Below are 21,530 nucleotides of genomic sequence, written 5' to 3'. Positions count from 1 at the left end.
AAAAAAAAAAAAAAGAAGATCATCATCTTCCACAGAGGTCTCCAGTGCCAGATGGAATCCTGTGTCTGAATTTAAGGGCATGCGGGGCTGCCCCTCAAGCCCCAGTGCTCACACTAAAGAAGGTGCTCAGCTGGCTGCCTGCAGTGAACTGAGCCTGAGGCATGAAGGATAGGAGCCCCTCTTAGGTGCACAGAATATGCACTATGACACCAAACAGCTCCACACCGCTGTCGTAAACATCTGACCCTTTCTGAGTCATCCAGGGAGGGAGCTGCCTGGGCTCCCCCCTTGGACTCACCCCTGCCAGCAGCGGACACTGCAGCACTATCCAACAGTTCATGCACTTGTGGCTCAACATAGTGTCAGCCCACAGCTGCCTTCCCTCCTGTCTACTCAGCTTTGAGCCTCCTGCTTTTCCCTCACGTTTTGCCCAACTTCCTCATGCCCACTTTATGCATCTTGCAAGGTTTCAGACCCCCTTCTTGCTGCCTCTGCTCTCCCTGGGATCAGTTTACCTTCACAACCTAGTGCCAGAGCTGTGGGCCTGGAAGAGACCAGTGGTTTTATATGTACATCAAGATCTAGCTTTGTGCCCTCATTTCCCTGCCTCTGCCCCCCCTCTCCCTCCCTTCTTTTCTTTACCTTAACTGCCCTTTCCTTTACCTTCTGTGACATTTTTTCTGCTTCTCTATTTTATTTCCTACAATACTCATTCCCCACACACACAAAACTTAGCTTTTGTGAAGTAAGCATTCCCTGAATATAATATTTATTTATTTATTTATTTATTTATTTGAGAGAGAGAGAGAGAGAGAGAGACTGTGTGGCCAGCTCGTCCCACCAGGGGGCAGGGCTGGCTGGCATGTGGTGCCGGGGGATCGAACCGCGGTCCCTGATGCTTTTGCTAAGCTTGTTCTAAGTAGGTGCCCTAGACCACTGAGCCATCTCTCCAGCCCCTGAATATAATATTTATGACTGATGGGGTAGAAAGGTGCAGAAGAGATAGTAAAATTGAAATGGAGAAATAGGATTGCTATGTTTTCACCTTTCTTTTAAATATAAAAGGTAAGATTCAAAGCTGAGTATGCTAGCACTTGTGCCTGTAATCCCTGGCTGAGGCAAAATGATCACCTGTTCAAAGCCACCCTGGACTACAGTAAACTCAGGGGTGCTTAACTACATAGTAAGTTCAGAGGTAGCCAGGGCTATATTAGTGAGCTCCTGTCTCAGGAAAAAAAAAAAAAAAGAAAAAGGAAAAGGGCTGGCCTGGGCTGGTGAGATGGCTCAGTGGTCTAAAGCACCTACTTAGAACAAAGTTGGCAAAGCACAGGGACCGCGGTTCAATCCCTCAGCACCACATGCCAGCCAGCCACGCCCCCTGGTGGGCTGAGCTGGCCATACATACACACACACACACACACACACACTCATAAATAAATAAATAAATTTAAAAAAAAGAAAAGGGCTGGCCAGATAGCTCAGCGGATTAAAGTGCCTGCTTAGGCAGACGCAGGAACTGGGGTTCGATCCCCTTGTACTGTGCTCACCCCGCCCCTGGGGCATGCTGAGACTGGATTGAGACTGGGTGTGGTGGTGCACACCTGTAATCCCAGCTCTTGGAAGGCTGAAAACAGGAGATAAAGAGTCCAATATGTGTAGTGAGACCCTGTAGACCTTGTACTAAATACAAAAAAAAAAAAAAAAAGAGAAAGAAATGATAGCTTCAAATGCAGGGAGAGGCGCATGTGTGTGTGTGTGCGTGTGTGTGCACTACACAGTGAGTTCAAGGACAGCCTGAACTACATAGCCAGACCTTGTTTAAAAAAAAAGAAGGGGGCCGGGGAGATGGCTCAGTGGAATACGTGCTTCCCTGGCAAGCACAAGGGCCTGAGTTCAATCCCCGGTTCCGCCAAAAAAAAGAAAGAAAAGAAAAGAAAAGGAGGGATCAGAGGATGAGCCATCAACAGGGGCTGGGAAGACAGGTAAGTGGTCTAAGTGCCTGCTTGCCAAGCACAAGGACCTGGGTTCAATCCCTGGAACCACATGCTAAGTGCCAGCCACCAAAATCAGGTGTGGTAGCACACACCTGTAATCCCAGTGCTGGGGAGGCTGAGACAGGAAGATCAGTACGAGTCCCAGCTGTATAGAAAGAGACTGCACCATGTATAAATAAATACATGATTAAAACTTGCTGTGCTCCAGGGGAAGAGGAAAAAAAAAAAAAAAAAAAATTTATCTTATTGATGTCTGCACTTTAACGCATGCCCTACTCTGGTCTCTAAAAGTGGAGGACAGTATCATTATTCCTGTTTTCCCAGATAAACAAGCTGTCTTTTCATTGTAACCTTTAAGAGTGGTGGAGCCTGGAGGGAACCTGAGTCTGCATGGATCCAAAGCCCATGTTCTTCTACTACTGTAAGAAATAAAGTTCAGTTGCCAGGCAGAGTGGCTGATTCCAGCAGCTCTAGAGGATGAGGCCAGAGGATCAACAAATTAGAGCCAAGCCCAAACAATTGAACAAAAATCCTGTCAAGGTAAAACAAAAAGGGCCGGGAGGTGGACATGGTGTCACATTCCTAAAATCCCAACATTCTGGGAGGCTGTCAGGAGGATCACAAGGTGGAGCACAGATTGGGCAATTTAGTGATTTATGAAGTCCTGTTTCAAAAGGAGGGGGATGGCTCAGTGCAGTGGATCTGGGTTCAATCCCCAGTATGGGTGGGTGGAGGGCAAGGGGCTGGAGATGTATGTAGCTCAGTGGTAGAGTCTTGCCTATTATTCACTAGGCTGTAGGTTCAACTGCGTGCTTGCTTCGGCAGCACATACACTAAAATTGTAGGTTCAATTGCCAGCACTACGGGAAGGGGCATCTTAAGGGACTAGGGGCATAGCCCAGCAACAGAACATTTGCCTAGAATGTACAAGGCCCTGGATTTGATTTCCCAGAACCACAGAAGGAAGGAAGCTCAACTGCTTAGTTTATTTGCTGTTTACACTAGTAATCCCCCTTAAATAGAGGCCCAGGTTCTTTCTTGTTTCCTTTTCCTTTTTCTCCATAGTGGTCTCCTCTTGAAAGCAACAGGTTAAACCAAAAATAGGGGGGTGGGGGTGAATGTGGAAACAGCAGTACAAAACTTACTGCCTTATGCTGAGTATAGTGGCACATGCCTATGATCCCAGCACTCAGGAGGCTGAGGCTGAAGGACTTCCATGAGTTCCAGGCCAGTCTGGGCTATAGTGTATTCAAGGCCAGCATGAACTATGTAGTGAGATTTTGTCTCAAAAAAACAAAACAAAAAACTTTTTCCCTATACTTGGGTTTGGAGAAAAGGAAAGAGGCACATTTTGCCTTACAATTTTTTGGAAGGAAATTGGTGAGGAGAAAACCAGCCCTGTGTGTGGTCAGCCCTCTTTTTGATAATTTCCTTTGGTGAACACTGGAGGGCAGTAGTGTTTTTCTGGCCTGGCCTGCCAGAGCTAATAGGGGGTTGTGCCCAGGGGGGAGTGTGGTCTTACTGGGTGCTCCTGAGTTAGCCCCCCTGGTCTGCTTTATCTGGGTTCTATAGCCAGCCCAAGCCACACCCTGACTTCTCACTTGGGAGGGCCATGTTCTCTCATTTTTAGTCCTTCCTTTGCCCTTGCCCCTGGGCTCCAGTCATTCTCCCTTTCAAGTGTCACCTAGTGTCTGCTGTCTTGCTGGGTCTTAGAGCCAGTCTCTTTGGCTTTCCATCTGCTTCTGCAACTTCACATCCAGGCCCTTTAGTTTCTGTCTCATAAGAGGACATCCCCTCAGTATACATTTTGTTGCCTTCTGGCTCATTCCCTGATGCCTTCTTGTCTAAATACTGTATCTCTGCTCACCTCTGTAGTTGAGTCACTGAGTCTGTATTTTGTTGCATGTTTGTGAGGCCCTAACTCCCACTAGGCTTGACAGTAGCACTTCCATCATTGCCTTCTCCTCCAGAGGAATAACCAGAGATCCAGGTGTCAAGGAAGGAAAGCAATTAAAAAAAAAAAAAAAAAAGTGTATCCACAGTGTCCCCCTCCCCTGTTCCTTATCACCCTTGTGAGGGAATAAAGCCCTGAGAGGGAGGATAGGATGAAGGGGCAGCTAGGGAGCTCTGGAGACCAAGGGCCATTTTGAGGTGGCAGATCCATCTCAGGATGACTACACCCTCAGAACTCTCCGCCCTCCCTTGGCTCCAGGCCTCCCTCCTCCCATCCCCCTCAGTGGCAGCAGCCTTGTAATTTAAAGCTCTCTCTGTCGCCTCTAATGTGATCCTCTCGTTTTATTGACTCTCTCTGCCGTCTGTGGCGCCCCTTCACATCAATCTCTGCTCTAATCACACTGCCGCCACTGCCTGCTGGTTCCCCAGTCCCTCTCCTCCACAGAGGCCCCCAGCCCCAGCATCTACCCAGGTCCTTTTGAAAGTCCCCTGCCTCTGAGGGACAGTGAGCCCTCCCTCTGCCCTCTTTTCCCTCCCTTCCTTCTGAGAGACAGGAATGTCAAGGTCCTCTCCCTTTACTCATACCTGAGATGTGTCCCAGGGGAGAACAGTGCCCTTGAGGAAAACCGGACCTAAAGAGCAGTAGCAGTTAAGTCTGAGGGTCAACAAGTATGATAGCCTATGGCTGAGAGATTGCTTTTAGGCCTGTTTCCATCATCTCCAGTTCAAGGCAGGAAAGACAGAGAAAGGGACATGGGGTTCAAGGAGCAAAGTAAGGGACGATGGAAGGAATAGAAGGAGGGAAAAATTGTGAAAACAACTGCTGCGGCTAAAGATTGGTAATAAATGGTGGGTGATGGGAGAAGCCCTGAGAAGAAAGGGGGAGGGGAATTTGTGGCTGTGGGAAGTAGTGGGAGATGCACTGAGGCAGAGATAAATTTGCAATTGAAATTCTTTCCCAAAGGGGAGGAGGGGTAGGTTGGGACACAGGAAAGAGATTTGCAATTTTAAACAGCTGCTGAGACCTACCCTGGACCCATCCAGGTCTCACAAGCTAGCCAAAAGCTTAGCTCCATTGGTTTCTATCCAGGCAACAAGCTATGCCTCCCAGTCCTGGGAACTAAACACTTTGAGAGAGAATACCTGAGAGCTTCTGAAGTCTACCGAGGTCTCCCCTGAGAGGTAGAGTTGAGTTAGGAACCAGGAAGGAGCTTGTGACAGTAGCCAGGCCCACTGGAGGAACGTCCCTCCATGCCCAGCCAACAGTGGCAAAGGCCCCAGCTCTTCGCCAGGTAAGGTGGTGGAAGGCAGTGAGGCCCAACCTGTAGGAAGGACAGGCACATGAGACACAGATCATTGCATTTACCCCCTGGATCCCCGGGCAGAAAAACTTCCTCCCAGTGTTAGGGCCCCCAATTTCCTCTTTCCAAGAAGCTGGGAAGCTACCCTCCTTAGTTCTGTTTCTTCACCTACCTTTATTTAGGTTTTCAGATTTCCCCCGCCTGGCCATCCCTCCCACCTCTTCCTAGTTACTGATTTGCATTCTCATTAACATGCTAATCCAGCCCCTCTCAGAGCTCCATAAAGGCTGTGACTTCATGCCTGGCTAGACACCCTCACGTAGAAGGGCCAGGGACAGAGGCCTGTGGTCAAGATGGGGCCATACTAAGGACCCATTCTAAATCTAGGGATTTGAGGTTGAGGGTTAAATGTTGCCCAAGGAAAAAGAAGCTACTCCCTTTGCCCTTACCCTAAAGCAATCTCTCACTTGAGTGCCAAAGTTAGATCTGCTCAGATCTGCAAGGGGAAAAGATGGAAGCAGGTATTTGGGGGAGCTGAGAGAAGTAGAGATTTGATTTTTTTGTTTTTTGGTACCGGGGATCGAACTCAGGACCTTGCACTCGCCAGGCAGGCACTTCAGCCGCTGAACTATCTCCCCAGCCCTGAAGTAGAGATTTGAGGAACTGATGAGTTTGAGGGACTGTAGTGGCAAAAAGTTTGGGAGCCTCGGTGCACAGACAGCTACAGGCAGCCCGGGACTCCCAATTTTGCCTTTGGAGGCTTATTTATCCTGTTGTATCTGGCCCTTCCTCTCCTAGGTTCACAACCTTGGAGCCTAACAACCATCAGTAGCTCACTTAACCTGTTGCTTAGCTGCCACATCAGTAAAATAAGTTGCTATGATATTAAATGAGATAATTGATAAGCCCTTAGCAGGGTGCAGGACCATGATGTATGTGCTTGAGTAGCTATGAATAACATTATGACTTTAAAACAAATCTCTCTGGGAAAAAGGGGGCAACATAAGAGCTATTGTCTTTCAAGTGGCCAGGGAAACTCTTAACCTATTAGACATGTTCCTGACCAGAGTTAGCTGTGGCCTGTATCTGGCAAGAAGACCATGACTTGGACAGCTTACCTCTTGAAAATCTGAGATTACTTCCCAGAGCTCATTCACTGAAGACATTTACTGATTGTGCAGGCATCCTTCTCTGCTTATGATAGAGCAATAGGTAAAGCAAACAGTCCTTATTCTCACAGAATTTACCTTTGAGGAGGAAGAAGTAAATAAACCAGGATATCTGGTGGTGCAAAATCTGTGGAAAAGTTAACTGAGGGGGCCAGGGAGATAGCTCAGTAGAATAAGTGCTTGCCTGGCAAGTGCAAGGGCCTGAGTTCAATCCCTGGTCCTGAAAAAAAAAAAAAAAAAAACCTATACAACAACAACAACAAAAAAGAAAAGTTAACTGAGGGTTTTGAAATTTTTTAAACAGTACATGAAATTTGGGGAACTTGCTAAGAATGTGGATGAAACAAGACTGGTCATGAATTGATTTTTTCTTTTTTAAGCTGATGATAGGTAAAAAAAACTGTTTCCTATGTTATTTGGTGCAGGGTTGTTGTTGTTGTTGTTTTTAATTTATGGCTGGGAATATAGCTCAGCAGCTGTGTGGAAAGCTTGAGGTCATGAGTTCCATCCCCGCTACCACAAAAACAAACAATTATTGGTACATTTTAGATACAAATTAACAATACCATTCATCATAGGGACTTTATACCTGTATGTTATGGTACAGTCTTATAAATGTTTGGCATTCTTCATAATTGAGAATTGAGCAAAAGATCTTTCTGGCTGTGGGGTGGGAGGAAACTAAATTAGAGGGGTTGTGGTAAGGATGGGAGGTCCGTGTAGGTAGGTAGGAAGCAGTGACAGCTTGGGCCAGAATGGTGCAAGTGGAGAGGCTGGTGAGTGCAGGGACTGATGTGGTGTCGAGGTTGCTGTCAAAATGGCTATGTGGAAGGGCAAAAGAAAAGTTTTGGACTTTTAGCCTAAGCAACTAGATAAATGCTGTCCACTTTTGACATAAGCAGTTAAAATCAAGAGGAACAGTTCTGGGAGAAATAATGAACATGTTAAATTTTGAAGGCTACTGGACACTAAGTCAAGCTTCACATTGTCAAGTGGGTGTCTGAGTTTGGTGCTCAAGGAATATGAGGCTGAAATATCCATTGATTCAGCTTGGCTGGTGTCCTTGTGGCCTTACCGTACTGCTATCTCTGTGTGTCCCTGCAGGGTACTGGCTGTCACGCTGAAATGAACCTCCAGCACGCTGCCGTCTACCATGGCCACCCTTAACTCAGCCTCTACTGCTGGCACCACCCCCTCCCCTGGGCACAATGCCCCGTCCCCGCCTCCGGACACCTCCTCCTCCAGCTCCCCCTCTGACCCTGTCACCAAAGATCCCCCTGCTGCCCCCTCCACCTCTGAGAGCATGAGGCCCTCAGAGCTAGGCGGACAGCCTCTGGAGTCAGGCTGTGATCTCATTCCACTAAAGGAGATCGAGGAGCCCCAAGAAGAGCCTGGCTATGGTGGCTTCACACCAAAGGACCTGGGGGTAGAAAAGGACAAGGAGCAGGAGCAAGAGGAAGAAGGACTCCCTCCCATGGACCTAAGCAACCACTTATTCTTTTCAGCTGGTGGTGAGGCCTACCTAGCAGCCAAGCAGTCCTTGCCAGGCAGCAATGACTTCCTATTACCAAAGGGCTTCCCCTGGGGTGAGGCAGGCATCAAGGAAGAGCCTAGCCTGCCCCTCCTTGCCCACCCAACCCCCACACACCTCACTGCCCTTCACATCCAACATGGCTTTGATCCAGTCCAAGGCTTTAGCTCTTCTGACCAAATTCTGTCCCATGATACCTCAGCGCCTTCTCCGGCTGCCTGTGAGGGAAGGGATGGAGCCTTCTGGAGCTACCAGCTGGCTCCAAACCCACCCGGAGATCCCAAAGATGGTCCCATGGGGAGCATTGGGGGAGATCACAGGGCACTCTTCTGGTTCTGCCTTCAGTGTCGTCTGGGCTTTAGCAGGCCCCAGGCTTTTATGGGGCACACACAGTCTCATGGAGTAAAGCTAACCCCTACCCAGTACCAGGGCCTGTTAAACAGCCCAGCTGTGCTCCAGGAGGGAGACCAAGGCTGCACAGCCCTTATAAGCTTTCTGGAACCAAAATCCCTTGCTTGTCCACCCCTTGACAACAGCAGCACAGTGAACATGGAGGCAAAGGCAGCCCAGACTGAGGATGCTCCTCCTGAGGCCGAAGTCCAGGCCCTTCTCCCCACCGAAGAAGTCATGGCCCTCAGCCCACCCTCCCCACCCACAACTCCAGCCACCTGGGACCCTAGCCCAACCCAAGCCAAAGAATCGCCAGTAGCAGCAGGCGAGGCAGGGCCAGATTGGTTCCCTGAGGTGCAAGAGGATGGAGGGCTCTGTCCCCCTCTCAACCAAAGCTCACCCACCTCTAAGGAGGGGGGCACTGTGCCCCCTCCAGGGGGCTCTCCTGAAGACCCCAATGACCCACCCCAGCCCTACCGCCTGACTGACGATTATACTCCAGCTCCTGCAGCCTTTCAGGGCCTCAGCTTGTCCAGCCACATGTCCCTGCTACACTCCCGGAATTCTTGCAAGACGCTCAAGTGTCCCAAGTGCAACTGGCACTACAAGTACCAGCAGACACTGGATGTGCACATGCGGGAGAAACACCCAGAGAGCAACAGCCACTGCAGCTACTGCAGCGCCGGGGGCGCACACCCCCGCCTTGCTCGAGGAGAAAGCTACAACTGTGGCTATAAGCCCTACCGCTGTGATGTCTGCAACTACTCTACCACCACCAAAGGCAACCTCAGCATCCACATGCAGTCTGACAAGCACCTGGCCAACCTACAGGGCTTCCAGGCAGGGCCTGGGGGACAAGGCAGTCCCCCAGAAGCATCACTCCCATCCTCAGCAGGAGACAAAGAGTCCAAGACCAAATCATCCTGGCAGTGCAAGGTGTGCAGCTATGAGACAAACATCTCCCGCAACCTGCGCATCCACATGACCTCTGAGAAGCACATGCAGAATGTACTAATGCTGCACCAGGGGCTGCCGCTGGGCCTGGCCCCTGGTCTGGTGGGGCCAGGACCACCTCCCCCACCAGGGGCACCCCCCACTAATCCCCCTGAACTCTTCCAGTACTTTGGGCCCCAGGCCTTAGGGCAGCCTCAGACTTCCATGCCCGGCCCTGGGCTGAGGCCAGACAAGCCCCTGGAAGCCCAGCTGCTTCTGAACGGTTTCCACCACCTTGGAGCACCTACCCGCAAGTTTCCCACACCTGGTAAGCTCCCTGAACTCTCCCCCTGTCCTGGCCAAATTCTACTACCCTTGCTTTCTCCCAAAGGCCAGTTCCTGACTTAGGTAACCATACTGTCCTGAGTATCATCCGACTTATTAACCCACCTCTCTACAAAACTGACCCTGCCCCATCTCTTTCTTAGGCACTAATCTGGCTCTGTCCCCTAGCCCCTGGCAGCCTATCCCCTGAGGCCCACCTGCCTCCAAGTCAGCTCCTGGGCTCCTCATCCGATGGCTTGTCCACCTCACCACCCCCAGATGACAGCCCATCCCTGAAGGTGTTCCGCTGCCTAGTGTGCCAGGCCTTCAGCACAGACAGCCTGGAGTTGCTGCTCTACCACTGCAGTGTTGGCCGGAGCCTCCCAGAAGCTGAATGGAAGGAAGTGGCCGGTGATACCCACCGCTGCAAGCTCTGCTGCTATGGCACCCAGCTCAAGGCCAACTTCCAACTCCACCTCAAGACTGACAAACATGCACAGAAGTACCAGTTAGCAGCCCACTTGCGGGAAGGGGGTGGGGCCATGGGCACCCCCTCCCCAGTCCCCCTGGGTGATGGGACCCCTTATGGGTCTATTTCCCCTTTGCATCTGCGCTGCAATATCTGTGACTTTGAGTCCAACAGCAAGGAGAAGATGCAGCTGCATGCCCGGGGCTCAACCCATGAAGAAAACAGCCAGATCTATAAGGTGAGGCTGGGGCAGGAAAGAGAAGGGAAAGGAGATGGTGAAAGGAGGTGCAGGGCAGGGAAGTGATGGGAAAACTCAAGTCAGCAGAAATGAAGAAAAGGGTAGTATGCATCAGGGTTAACGGGACAGACCACAGAATTGAAAGGCCAGAGGATAATGGACTCTGAGACTTTATTCAGCTCTTTTGGTACTGGAGGAAACAATCTGTGTCAGCTCAGTCCATCATGTCCCCAAAAGTTCAAAAAGATGGAAGCAGATTCCACTCCCATAGTAGGAGGGAGTCCTGTCCAGTCCAAACATTGATAGTAGTCAAAGAGGGAAACGGGCCCTGGGAGTGCCCAGCGGGAGGAAGTGTGGGAAGCAATCTCCTGTGATCTCGAGGGGTCCCTTCAGGGCCTGAGTGTCAGCCTCTTCCCATGGTTCTAGTTTCTGCTGGAAATGGAGGGAGCAGAGGCAGGGGCTGAGCTGGGGCTTTACCGCTGCCTACTGTGTGCCTGGGAAACACCCTCACGCTTGGCTGTGTTGCAACACCTCCGCGCACCTGCCCACCGGGATGCTCAAGCCCAGAGACGCCTGCAGCTGCTACAGAATGGCCCAGCAGCCGAGGAAGGACTCTCAGCTCTTCAGAGCATCCTAAGCTTCAGCCACGGGCAGCTCCAAACTCCTGGTGAGGAAGAGAGAAGTGAAGAATAAGGGCTAGACAGGAGGGCAGCAGGGTGCAGGGAGCTGACGAAGAGTGAGTGACACACAAAGGAGAAACGGTCTCATCGATAACAATAGAGAAGAGCTGTGGAGGGGAATAAGACAGGATGGGGGTACAGACTGGGCTGCCCTATGAGGAGAAGGTACAAGGGGCATTTGGAGGAGGGCAGAGAGGGGCTGAGTGGAGAACAGAACAGGAAGGGAAGTGAGGGGGAGTACTGACTAGTGTCCTAGCACCTCTGGGTGTGGGGCCCAGCAGGCTGGAGCTGGTCAGACAGGAAAGAGATGGACTTGGAAGGGAGCCGTGGGAGCCTTGTGTCCAAAGGCAGCAGGGAGGGGAAGAGGCCCCAACAAACTTCCTCTTCCTGTCTCCTAGGAGGTCTTCAGCCCTAAGGCTGGGCTTAGAGTTCCCCTTAGGCAGCTGAGGCTAAGGGATCAACAGGGGCCGGAAACAGCCAGGCACCATTGATTCAGAGGGTGCAGAAGGGCCTGAAAGGGGCTGTCAAACAGAGGTGGGCATGGACTTCAGGCTTCAGAGAGGCCAGCAGTGGGTGAGGGTAAGGGCACGGGCAGCAGAAACCAGGAACAGGCAGCATTGACTGGTGCTAATTGAATTGCCAATATGCTGGCTGGAGTTAAGTGCTGGAGGGGCCCAGATCAATAGCTAACGATCCTGGCGCAGGGCTGAATGGAGTTAAGGAACTTTAACACTTTAATTAGGCTGCCACTGAAAATAAATTCCTACACATCTGTCAATTCTTCCTTGAGTGGTAATCTCCTCTCCCAGCTAGGCCTGCTGCCTCCTGCCCACCACCACTGCCCCTTCCATTCTACTTCAGCTTCCTTCCTGAGTGCCCCCCCAACTATATTTTTAGGGTTCCCTGCTTCAAGGGTCAGTCAAGACAGGGACCTAAGTGTACTCCAGTTCCTGCTACCTTTTTTTTTTTTTTTTTCTTCTCTCATTTATGTATTTGGTACAGGGTCTCACTACACAGCTCAGGTTTGTAGTGATCCTCCTATTTTCAGCATCCCCACACTGGGATTACAGGCATACGACACCACACTCGGACTTGTTTGCCAGTGTGGCATGCGGGACCAGGGATCGAACCCTGGTCCCTGCACTTGCCAAAGCAGGCGTTTAGTCCACTGAGCTATTTCGCCGGCCCTCTGCCACCTTTCGTAGGGCTTATTTCTATAAAAAGAAAAGGGAACAGGATTCACATGAAATGATCTCTTAAACCTTACTAGTTCCTTACTATAATTCTTCCCTTCACCCTGTGAATGATGATTTTGCTCGGGGGCTTTTTGTCCTCTCCTCCCTGTTACACCCATCTCTTCTCTTCTTCATTGACTGGCTGCTTGTCCTGCTTCCTGTGTCCTCACTTTCCTGATGCTTTACCTCTCTAAGCTGACTCTTCTCCATCCTACACAGGGAAGGCTCCTGTCACCCCCTTAGCTGAGCCACCCACCCTTGAGAAAGATTCCCAGAACAAGACAGAACAGTTGGGTGAGTTGTTTCTCTGGTCCCGTTTTCTTTCTCCTCTCCCAGTCCTCACACATTCTGAGATGTTCATGGGACCTTACAGAGATCTAAGTCCCCAGCAAAGCCCCCTATGCTGAAGGCGCAAACTGGTCCATGAAAGGACTCAGTAGAGGGGAGGGAGGCTGAACCAAGGAGGCCCAGGTGCTTCTGCCCTCTCTGAGGACCCAAACCTGGCCATCTTACTAACCTATACTCAGCCCCTGCCTGACTGCTGAGTCAGGCCTCACTTGGGTACCAAGTTCATTGCCCCTTTGCCTGTGCTCATCCACCTACTTTGTTGCCCAGGAAGTTCTCTACTACAAATCATCTTAAGGGCTGGGGCTTTGTGAACAGAAGGGGGACGGCTGTTTGAGTCTCTTAATCTGCTCTCCTCTTGTCCTCAGCTTCTGAAGAGGCAGAGAACAGAACTGGCCCTTCCAGAGAGAGTGCCCACCAGACCATGGTCAGAAATGGTGAAACTGGGACAAGTTGCAGGGAGGTGGGGGGTGGCCTCACTGAGATCTGCTCCTATTCTAGGGGCTCTTAGCATGCTTGTGACTTACTTCACTCAGAACACCACGTGTGAGAAATTATATCCAGGGCCAGTGACATATGTTCAGCATAAACAAGGCAGAGCTGGCCCAAGGGGTGGAGCATAGCAGATGAGGGAAAGGGATGGTAGGAGGTGGAGGGAAAGGTAGAAGAGAGCAACTATATTAAAGTAGGAATGACAGGAGACAGACGGAAGGAGAGGAAGAAAGGGTTAAGAGACGAAAAGAAAGGCAAAAGCAAAAGACAAGCTGCAGAGGGGTGTGGTTGTGCACACTATAATCCCAGTACTTGGGAGGTTGAGACAGGAGAATCACCATGGGTTCAAAGCCAGTCTGACCTAATAGAAAGACCCTGTCTCAAAAAATAAACAGAAAAAATAAAGAACAAAAAGACTAACTGCAAGGATGGGGCGATAGCTCAGTAGCTTTAGCACCTGCCTGCCTGGCAAACACAAGGTCATGCATTCAATCCCCAGTACTGGAAAAAAAAAAAAAAAAAAAAAAAAAGACCAGCTGCAGAGAAACAGCTACACACAGTTGTTTCCATTGGACAGAAAGCTCTGAGTCTGGCTGGAACTGTCTTGGCACCCTCTTGTTGAAGGTAGAGGCACCAATCAAACGATTCACCCTGAAAGCACGTCCTACAAACCTCTCAGCCCCCAGGATTTGGACCTAGCAGGATCCAGGAGTGGTTTAGCTTTGCAATCTGAAAGTGTTGATTCTGAGGGATTCCTACCCTCTGTCTTGAGATGCCATCCTGGGACTCCCAGCATTCAAACTTCACTACAGTGTGCAGTGGCTGCTGCATTCTAAGCATTTTTCTTCTTTTGAACTCCTGCTCCACCAAGTGACCTGTCATGATGTCTGCTCTGAGGGCTAGAAGGTACATTAAGATGAGTACCTGGATTCTGTCCTCTATAGCCACCCACTCCAGGTGACAGGAGAGAGAGGAAATAAGCCACAGACAAGTTCATTGTGCAGCTTAGGCAAAATGCAAGCTGGACAGCTGAGACAGTCACGTGACAGCAGGCCTTCCCTGGCTCCACCCACCCTGAGATATGGGCAGGAGTGTGCTAAGGGCCAGGCCAAAATTTTCCAGGACCAAAAAAAAAAAAAAAAATTTCCAGGACCACTGAGGAAGATGTGGCATTTGTTTATATTGTAAAAATGGGGAGAAAAAATAAAATGGGAGGTACTGAGCCAGAGGGAAAATGAGCTAGTTTCCGAGCAGACAGGTTGGACCTCTATGTAGGAAACATTCAGGGGCTTGAGTGGCAAAAGTGGGCAGAGACCTATGGGTCCAGAAAGCGCCCAAAGTAGCTGGAGGTATTTCACAGAGAAGACACAGGCAGCACAGGTATGGGTAAGAAAACTAAATGTGAGGTGGAGGTAGGTACAGGGCTGCAGAGAATTGAGCATGTCAGCAGACAGAAAAACAAAGGAAAAAAGAGACTAGGATGAGGAGAGAGTGCTCGAGAATGAAAGAAGGCAAGGTAGTGGCCTAGGCTAAATCATTTGTCTCAGTCCAAGAGAGATTGGAGAGAAGCCAGCTTTCAGGACTTGGGGATAAGGAGCTTTCCCATCTGGCTTGTTCCTACTAAGTTGGAAGGACAGTACTGTACTGATGAACCCAAATGACTATGTAATGGTGAGTCCCCTCTCCTGACACTTCCTCCACTGTTCATCTGTGCTTCCCAGGTATACTGCTGTCCATACTGCAGTTTCCTGAGCCCAGAGTCTGACCAGGTGAGGGCTCATACACTCTCCCAGCATGCAGTGCAGCCCAAATACAGGTGCCCACTCTGCCAGGAGCAGCTGGTAGGCCGTCCTGCCCTGCACTTCCACCTCAGCCACCTGCACAACGTAGTACCTGAGTGTGTTGAGAAGCTGCTGCTCGTGGTGAGTACAGGCAGGGTGAGAATGGTCCGATGAGGCTCAGTCAGGGCTGTGCAGTCCATATGCAGACAAGTGTATGTGTTAGAGGGCAGGAGGTGAAGAAAGTAGCATTTCACAGATTTGAAGTGGGATTCTGGAGTTGTAGGGCCTCTCAGCACAAAGCCTGGCTTGCTGTACCTACTGGATGGGAAAGCTCAGCATTTCACACTTCCATGAAATCTGGAGAAGACAGACAAGACCACAGCCCCAGGTCTGCTAGGGCCAGATGGCCTTGAGGAAAGATGACTTTGGCCTGGAAAGGGAAGGAGGTGGAGAGGAAAGGCAGCAGTCCAGGCCTTCATCACGGGAAAAACAGCCAGTGGAGGGGAGTTCGTGCAGAACAGGCTGATCTGCGGGAAGAGGGCTCAGCACAGGAGCAGCACAGGGGGCAGTGGGAATGGAGTACAGTGAAGCCACTAGTGTTTCTTACATTGCAGGCCACAACTGTAGAGATGACCTTTCCAACCAAAGTGCTGCCTGGGCCCTCATTAAGCCCTCTGGAGGATAGCCCAGAAGCCCCCACTCCTGGGCCAGAGCCCACACCCATCAGAGACCAGGTAGCAGGTAAGGAAGGCAACAGCATACCTTCCCAGGGGGCAGGAAAGAGTACCTGATCTCCATGGGCTGCAAAGTTCTGAAGAAAATAAGGCCAGCATTTGTTGCCCCTGGATTTTAAGTGGGTGGGGCCCATCTTTAACAAAGTTCCCTGCTTATTGCACCCTCTTCTCTCTCCCATAAAAGGCCCTAACCTGACCTCAGATGCCAGCCAAGATCCTCCTCCTGAGCCCCCTCTGGCCCCAGCTGAGGCTCCAGACAAGCCTCTAGGAAGCCCTGAGCAACCCTCTTCTCCAGCCCCATCTCCAGTTCCTCAGCCTGACACCCAAGCTGAAGAAATAGCTCTTCCACCCACAATGGCTGAAGAAGAAGATGGGTCCATGGGGGAGTCCCGCTCTGCAGAGCCAACTCCAGCTGATTCTCGCCACCCTCTGACCTATCGAAAAACCACCAACTTTGCCCTGGACAAGTTTCTCGACCCTGCCCGGCCCTACAAGTGCACTGTGTGTAAGGAGTCCTTCACCCAAAAGAACATCCTTTTGGTTCATTATAACTCTGTCTCCCACCTGCATAAGATGAAGAAGGCTGCCATTGACCCCTCAGGCCCTGCCCGAGGAGAGGCTGGTGCCCCACCAACCACCACCACTGCCACAGACAAGCCCTTCAAGTGCACAGTCTGCCGAGTTTCCTACAACCAGAGCTCTACCCTGGAGATCCACATGCGGTCAGTTCTGCATCAGACTCGCTCAAGAGGGGCCAGGACGGATGCCAAGGCTGATGGGCCAGAGCGTGGTCAAGAAGAGCCTAGGGAAAGTGAGACTGAGGGGGAGGTAGGCACTGAGAAGAAGAGCCCTGATCCCAGTGGCTTCATATCTGGACTTCCCTTCCTGTCTCCACCTCCTCCCCCCTTGGATCTGCACCGATTCCCAGCTCCCATCTTCACTCCACCAGTGCTGCCCCCCTTTCCTCTGGTGCAGGAATCACTACTTAAGCTCCAGCAGCAGCAGCTGCTCCTGCCCTTTTACCTCCACGACCTCAAGATGGGGCCCAAGCTGGCACTAGCTGGGCCTGCACCCATGCTGTCCCTGCCAGCTGTCACCCCCCCTCCTCCACCTCAACCCCCTAAGTCTGAGCTGGCTGAGCAGGAATGGGATCGGCCTATCCTGGCTGAGGAGGGGAATGAGGCAGGGCCATCCTCACCACCCCATCCATCACCCAATGAGGCCACTCGCACAGCAGCCAAAGCCCTTTTAGAAAACTTCGGCTTTGAGCTAGTGATTCAGTACAATGAAGGGAAGCAGGCTGTGCCCCCTCCCCCAACACCACCTCCTCCAGAGGCCCTGGGGAATGGGGGCAAGCTGGCCTGTGGGGCCTGTGGGAAACTCTTCTCCAATATGCTTATTCTCAAAACACACGAGGAGCACGTCCACCGCCGCTTTCTGCCCTTCGAGGCTCTGAGCCGTTATGCTGCCCAGTTTCGAAAGAGCTATGATAGCCTATATCCACCCCCTGTAGAGCCCCCCAAACTTCCCAATGGGTCTCTTGAGTCACCTGTACCTCAACTGGGCCCACCATTCCTGCTCTCAGAGCCTGAGGCAGGGGGTTCCCATGCCCCTGAAGAGCAAAGCCGGGCAGGTGGATGCTGGCCTATGGAGGATGAAGAAAACTCCAGAGGGAACCTTCCTCCCTTAGCACCTGCAGGCCGCAGGTTCTCCAGAACCAAGTTTACAGAGTTTCAAACCCAGGCCCTGCAGTCTTTCTTTGAGACCAGTGCTTATCCCAAGGATGGAGAGGTGGAGCGGCTTGCAAGCCTCTTGGGTCTGGCTAGCCGTGTGGTAGTAGTGTGGTTCCAGAATGCCCGCCAGAAAGCACGCAAAAATGCCTGTGAAGGTGGGCCTGTGCCAACTGGAGGAGGTACTGGGGGAGCCTCGGGCTGCAGGCGATGCCACACCACTTTTTCCTGCGTCTTTGAGTTGGTTCGGCACCTTAAGAAATGTTATGATGATCAGACCCCTGAAGAGGAAGAGGCAGAAAGAAGGGAAGAAGAGGAAGAGGTGGAAGAAGATGACGCAGAGGAGGAAAGGAGCCTGGAAGCCCCAAAAGGTCCTAAGGGTCCATCCCCAGAACCTCCAGAAGTAGAGGAGCTGAGCCAAGCAGAGGCAGCAAAGCCAGGAAGCAAAGAGCCCGAAGGGAAGTCTCCACCCTCGCCCTCCCCAGCCCACACCTGTGAGCAGTGTGCCATCTCCTTTCCCAGCCAGGACCTCCTGACCAGTCACCGCAGACTACATTTCTTGCCATCTGTGCAACCAAGTGCTCCTCCTCAACTCCTAGATGTGCCCTTGCTAGTGTTTGGGGAGCAAAACCCTCTGGTGGCAGGCACCCCACCAGTGCCAGGGCCACCCCTCAAAAGAAAGCATGAGGATGGCAGCCTGTCCCCCACAGGCAGCGAAGCAGGGGGTGGAGCAGATGGTGACCCCCCCAGGGACAAACGCCTGCGCACCACCATCCTACCTGAGCAGCTGGAGATCCTGTACCGTTGGTACATGCAGGACTCCAACCCAACTCGCAAGATGCTGGACTGTATTTCTGAGGAGGTGGGGCTCAAAAAGCGGGTGGTACAGGTCTGGTTCCAGAATACCAGGGCCAGGGAACGGAAAGGCCAATTTCGAAGCACTCCTGGGGGGATACCCAGTCCAGCAGTCAAATCCACCATTACATCTACCCCTGCACCCTTCCCCAAGTTCAACCTCCTGCTGGGCAAGGTAGATGATGGGACTGGGAAAGAGGTCCCAAAGAGGGAAGCACCTGTGTTTCCCTATCCCATGGCCACACCCGGTGCTGGGCCCCTGCCTTTCCTACCACCAGAGAAGGAGGCTAGTACCTCTACACCAGAGCCTCCTCTCTCTCTCCCACCTCCCCCTCCACCCAGTGAGGATGAGGGCCCTGAGGAGTCATCCAAAGCTTCTCCAGAGAGTGAGGCTTGCAGTCCATCTGCGGGAGACCTAAGTGACTCATCTGCTTCCAGCCTAGCTGAACCAGAGTCCCCTGGGGCTGGAGGGACCAGCGGGGGCCCTGGAGGTGGGAATGGGGTTCCTGATGGGATGGGGCAGCGGCGTTATAGGACCCAGATGAGCAGCCTACAACTGAAGATCATGAAAGCCTGCTATGAAGCCTACCGCACCCCCACCATGCAGGAGTGTGAGGTGCTGGGAGAGGAGATCGGGCTGCCCAAGAGAGTCATTCAGGTCTGGTTCCAGAATGCTCGTGCCAAGGAAAAGAAGGCCAAACTCCAGGGGATGGCTGTTGGGGGAAATGGGGGCAACAGCGAGGGCCCCTTGGCAGCCCAGCGCACTGACTGCCCCTACTGCGATGTCAAGTATGATTTCTATGTTTCCTGCCGAGGCCACCTCTTTTCCCGCCAGCACCTGGCCAAGCTCAAGGAGGCAGTCCGAGCCCAGCTGAAGAGTGAAAGCAAGTGCTATGACTTGGCCCCAGCACCTGAGGCAACCCCCGCTCCAAAGGCTCCACCTGCCGCCACACCTGCCTCCATGCCCCTCGGGGCTCCCTCAGCCCTGCCTCGCCTGGCCCCAGTCCTCTTGTCTGGCCCAGCCCTGGCCCAGCCACCACTTGGCAGCTTAGCTCCTTTCAATTCAGGTGAGTGGGGCAGTTGCTTTTCCTTCCTGACTCTCCCATGTCTAGTCTCTTCCCATGGCTTTCCTTTGGTCCAGGCCAGTGGTGATGAACCTATGGCACACATGCTGCAGTGGACTGTTGAACACTGAAAGCTCCAAAAAGTTCGCCATCACTGCCTAGGCTCTTCGGGGAAAGGAGCAAAGGGAGCATGAGCTGGGTGATGGGAACATGGGTGTGTGTGTAGCAGGAGGTGCTCCATAGCAGGAAGATAGGTAGAGGCAAGAAATGGCTAACACTCCATCACCCTTTGATCTTGCTAGGCCCTGCAGCCTCCTCAGGCCTCCTCAGCCTTGCTACTTCGGTCCTGCCTGCTACCACAGTGGTCCAGACTGCTGGCCCAGGCCGCCCCTTACCTCAGAGACCTGTGCCCGACCAAACCAACACCTCCACAGCAAGCACCACTGACCCTGTCTCGGGCCCGCCCACTGAGCCCTCAGGAAACAAGGTCTCTGGTGAGCAAAAGCCACTTCCAGCCCCTACCAGCTCCTCAACTGATGCCCTCAAGAACCTCAAAGCATTGAAGGCCACTGTACCAGCCCTGTTGGGAGGCCAGTTCCTGCCCTTCCCTTTGCCTCCTGCAGGGGGGGCAGCACCGCCAGCTGTCTTTGGCCCCCAGTTACAAGGGGCCTATTTCCAGCAGCTCTATGGCATGAAGAAGGGGCTATTTCCCATGAACCCTGTGATACCTCAGACCCTCATTGGGCTGCTCCCCAATGCCCTACTTCATCCACCACCTCAGCCCCCTGAGCCCACAGCCACAGCACCTCCAAAGCCTCCTGAACTACCAGCTCCTGGGGAGGGAGAAGCTGGCGAGGCTGATGAGCTGCTCACAGGCACCACCGGCATCTCCACCGTGGATGTGACTCACCGCTACCTGTGCCGCCAGTGCAAGATGGCATTTGATGGGGAGGCCCCAGCCACAGCCCACCAGAGATCCTTCTGCTTCTTTGGGCGGGGCTCTGGGGGCTCTGTGCCTCCCCCACTACGGGTGCCCATATGCACCTACCACTGCCTGGCATGTGAGGTGCTGCTGAGCGGCCGTGAAGCCCTGGCCTCCCATCTGCGCTCTTCTGCCCACAGGCGCAAGGCAGCCCCACCCCCAGGGGGCCCACCCATCACCGTCACCAACACTGCCACTGCTGCCCCGGCTGCTGTGGCTTTTGCCAAAGAGGAAGCAAGATTACCTCACACGGACTCCAACCCAAAAACTACTACTACCTCTACACTTGTAGCTTTATAAACAGATAAACCAAGATGGGAGACAGGAGGGCTCCTACTTTTACCCCAAGGGGTGTCTGGTGGGAGCTCAGATCCCTGGTCCCAACCTTCGGCTCTGCCCACTTCATGGGAATCTTTCAGTTCCCACCGTCTGTGGGCCTCACACATCCCACCTCTAGCAGAGTCCTGCCTCCTCCCTTGCCCCACAGACACACACTGAACCTTCTCAGCCCTTGCAGATGTCACCCTTGTCCCATGTCTTTAGACACACACACACAGACCTTGGCATCTTTATTACACCTGTCTGCCTGCCATACATAAAATATACCCTTTGTTCCATTTTCATTTTCCCCACTGAATCTCAGCACTCCCCCACTCCTATAAATGCATACACAACACTGTCCCATGATAGTTCACTGAGAAAACAAAAAAAGAAGAAAAGGAGAAAAAAAAAAAAACCCAAGACAAAGAAGGGGGACAAAATAAACTTTGCCACTCCTTCTGCCCACCCCTTTGTCTAGAGCATCATACTGCTCAAACTTTCCAAAAATACAGTGGGCTCCCAAGTTGGGAGCCTGAGATGGGCAGGAAGCCTAACCAAACTCTAACCAAACTGGAGGCTGGCAGGAGAAGTGCTCCCAGTTCACTCTCCCCAGGTCCCTCCCTCCTAACCCTCTCCTCACCTGATGGGGGGGACCCTATGGGCTGGACTCTAGAAAAAGCAGCCCCAGGAACCCCTCTGCCAGCCCCACCCTGCACCCTGGGAACTGCAGAAGTTTATTCTCAAAGGCTTTAAACACAGAGATCCTCTCAGCAGCCATGGGCCTGCCCCTTGCCCTCCCCCTGCTATGGGCAGTTCAGCCTCTGGGGACTGGCGCTGCCCACCAACGGCAAATCCAAAGGTATTTTAAAGAGACTGAAACACAACCAAAAACCAAGAGCGAGAGAGAATGCGTGCACATACGCACAAAAAGAGATGGAGAGATCAGAGAAATGAACTAAAGAAAAACAAACTTGGAAAATACAAAAAAAAAAAAAAAAAAAAAAAAAAA

At 52.1% G+C, this 21,530-nt stretch overlaps 1 protein-coding gene across 2 annotated transcripts in view; it reads left to right on the top strand.

Annotated features, from left to right (window-relative positions):
• The window catches only part of Zfhx2 (zinc finger homeobox 2), a 32,096-nt gene extending 10,593 nt beyond the window's left edge, over positions 1 to 21,503 (top strand). The window contains exons 2-10 of one of the 2 annotated variants that reach the window (XM_023706961.1): positions 7,522 to 9,599; positions 9,785 to 10,302; positions 10,729 to 10,969; positions 12,437 to 12,511; positions 12,931 to 12,989; positions 14,776 to 14,976; positions 15,450 to 15,576; positions 15,754 to 19,221; positions 19,521 to 21,503. In XM_023706961.1, coding sequence (XP_023562729.1) covers positions 7,571 to 9,599; positions 9,785 to 10,302; positions 10,729 to 10,969; positions 12,437 to 12,511; positions 12,931 to 12,989; positions 14,776 to 14,976; positions 15,450 to 15,576; positions 15,754 to 19,221; positions 19,521 to 20,500 — 7,698 coding nt within the window. In that variant the 5' untranslated portion in view covers positions 7,522 to 7,570 and the 3' untranslated portion in view covers positions 20,501 to 21,503. Of the gene's footprint in view, positions 1 to 7,115; positions 9,600 to 9,784; positions 10,303 to 10,728; positions 10,970 to 12,436; positions 12,512 to 12,930; positions 12,990 to 14,775; positions 14,977 to 15,449; positions 15,577 to 15,753; positions 19,222 to 19,520 lie in introns of those variants that run through there. The other variant, XM_004646668.2, reaches the window with a different exon arrangement.
• Positions 21,504 to 21,530: the final 27 nt, after the last annotated feature.

The sequence above is a fragment of the Octodon degus genome, unplaced genomic scaffold, assembly GCF_000260255.1.
Source record: "Octodon degus isolate 3935 unplaced genomic scaffold, OctDeg1.0 scaffold00276, whole genome shotgun sequence".
Classification (NCBI taxonomy): domain Eukaryota; kingdom Metazoa; phylum Chordata; class Mammalia; order Rodentia; family Octodontidae; genus Octodon; species Octodon degus.
Note: the sequence above shows the minus strand (reverse complement) of the source record. Positions and strands in the feature narration are given on the sequence as shown.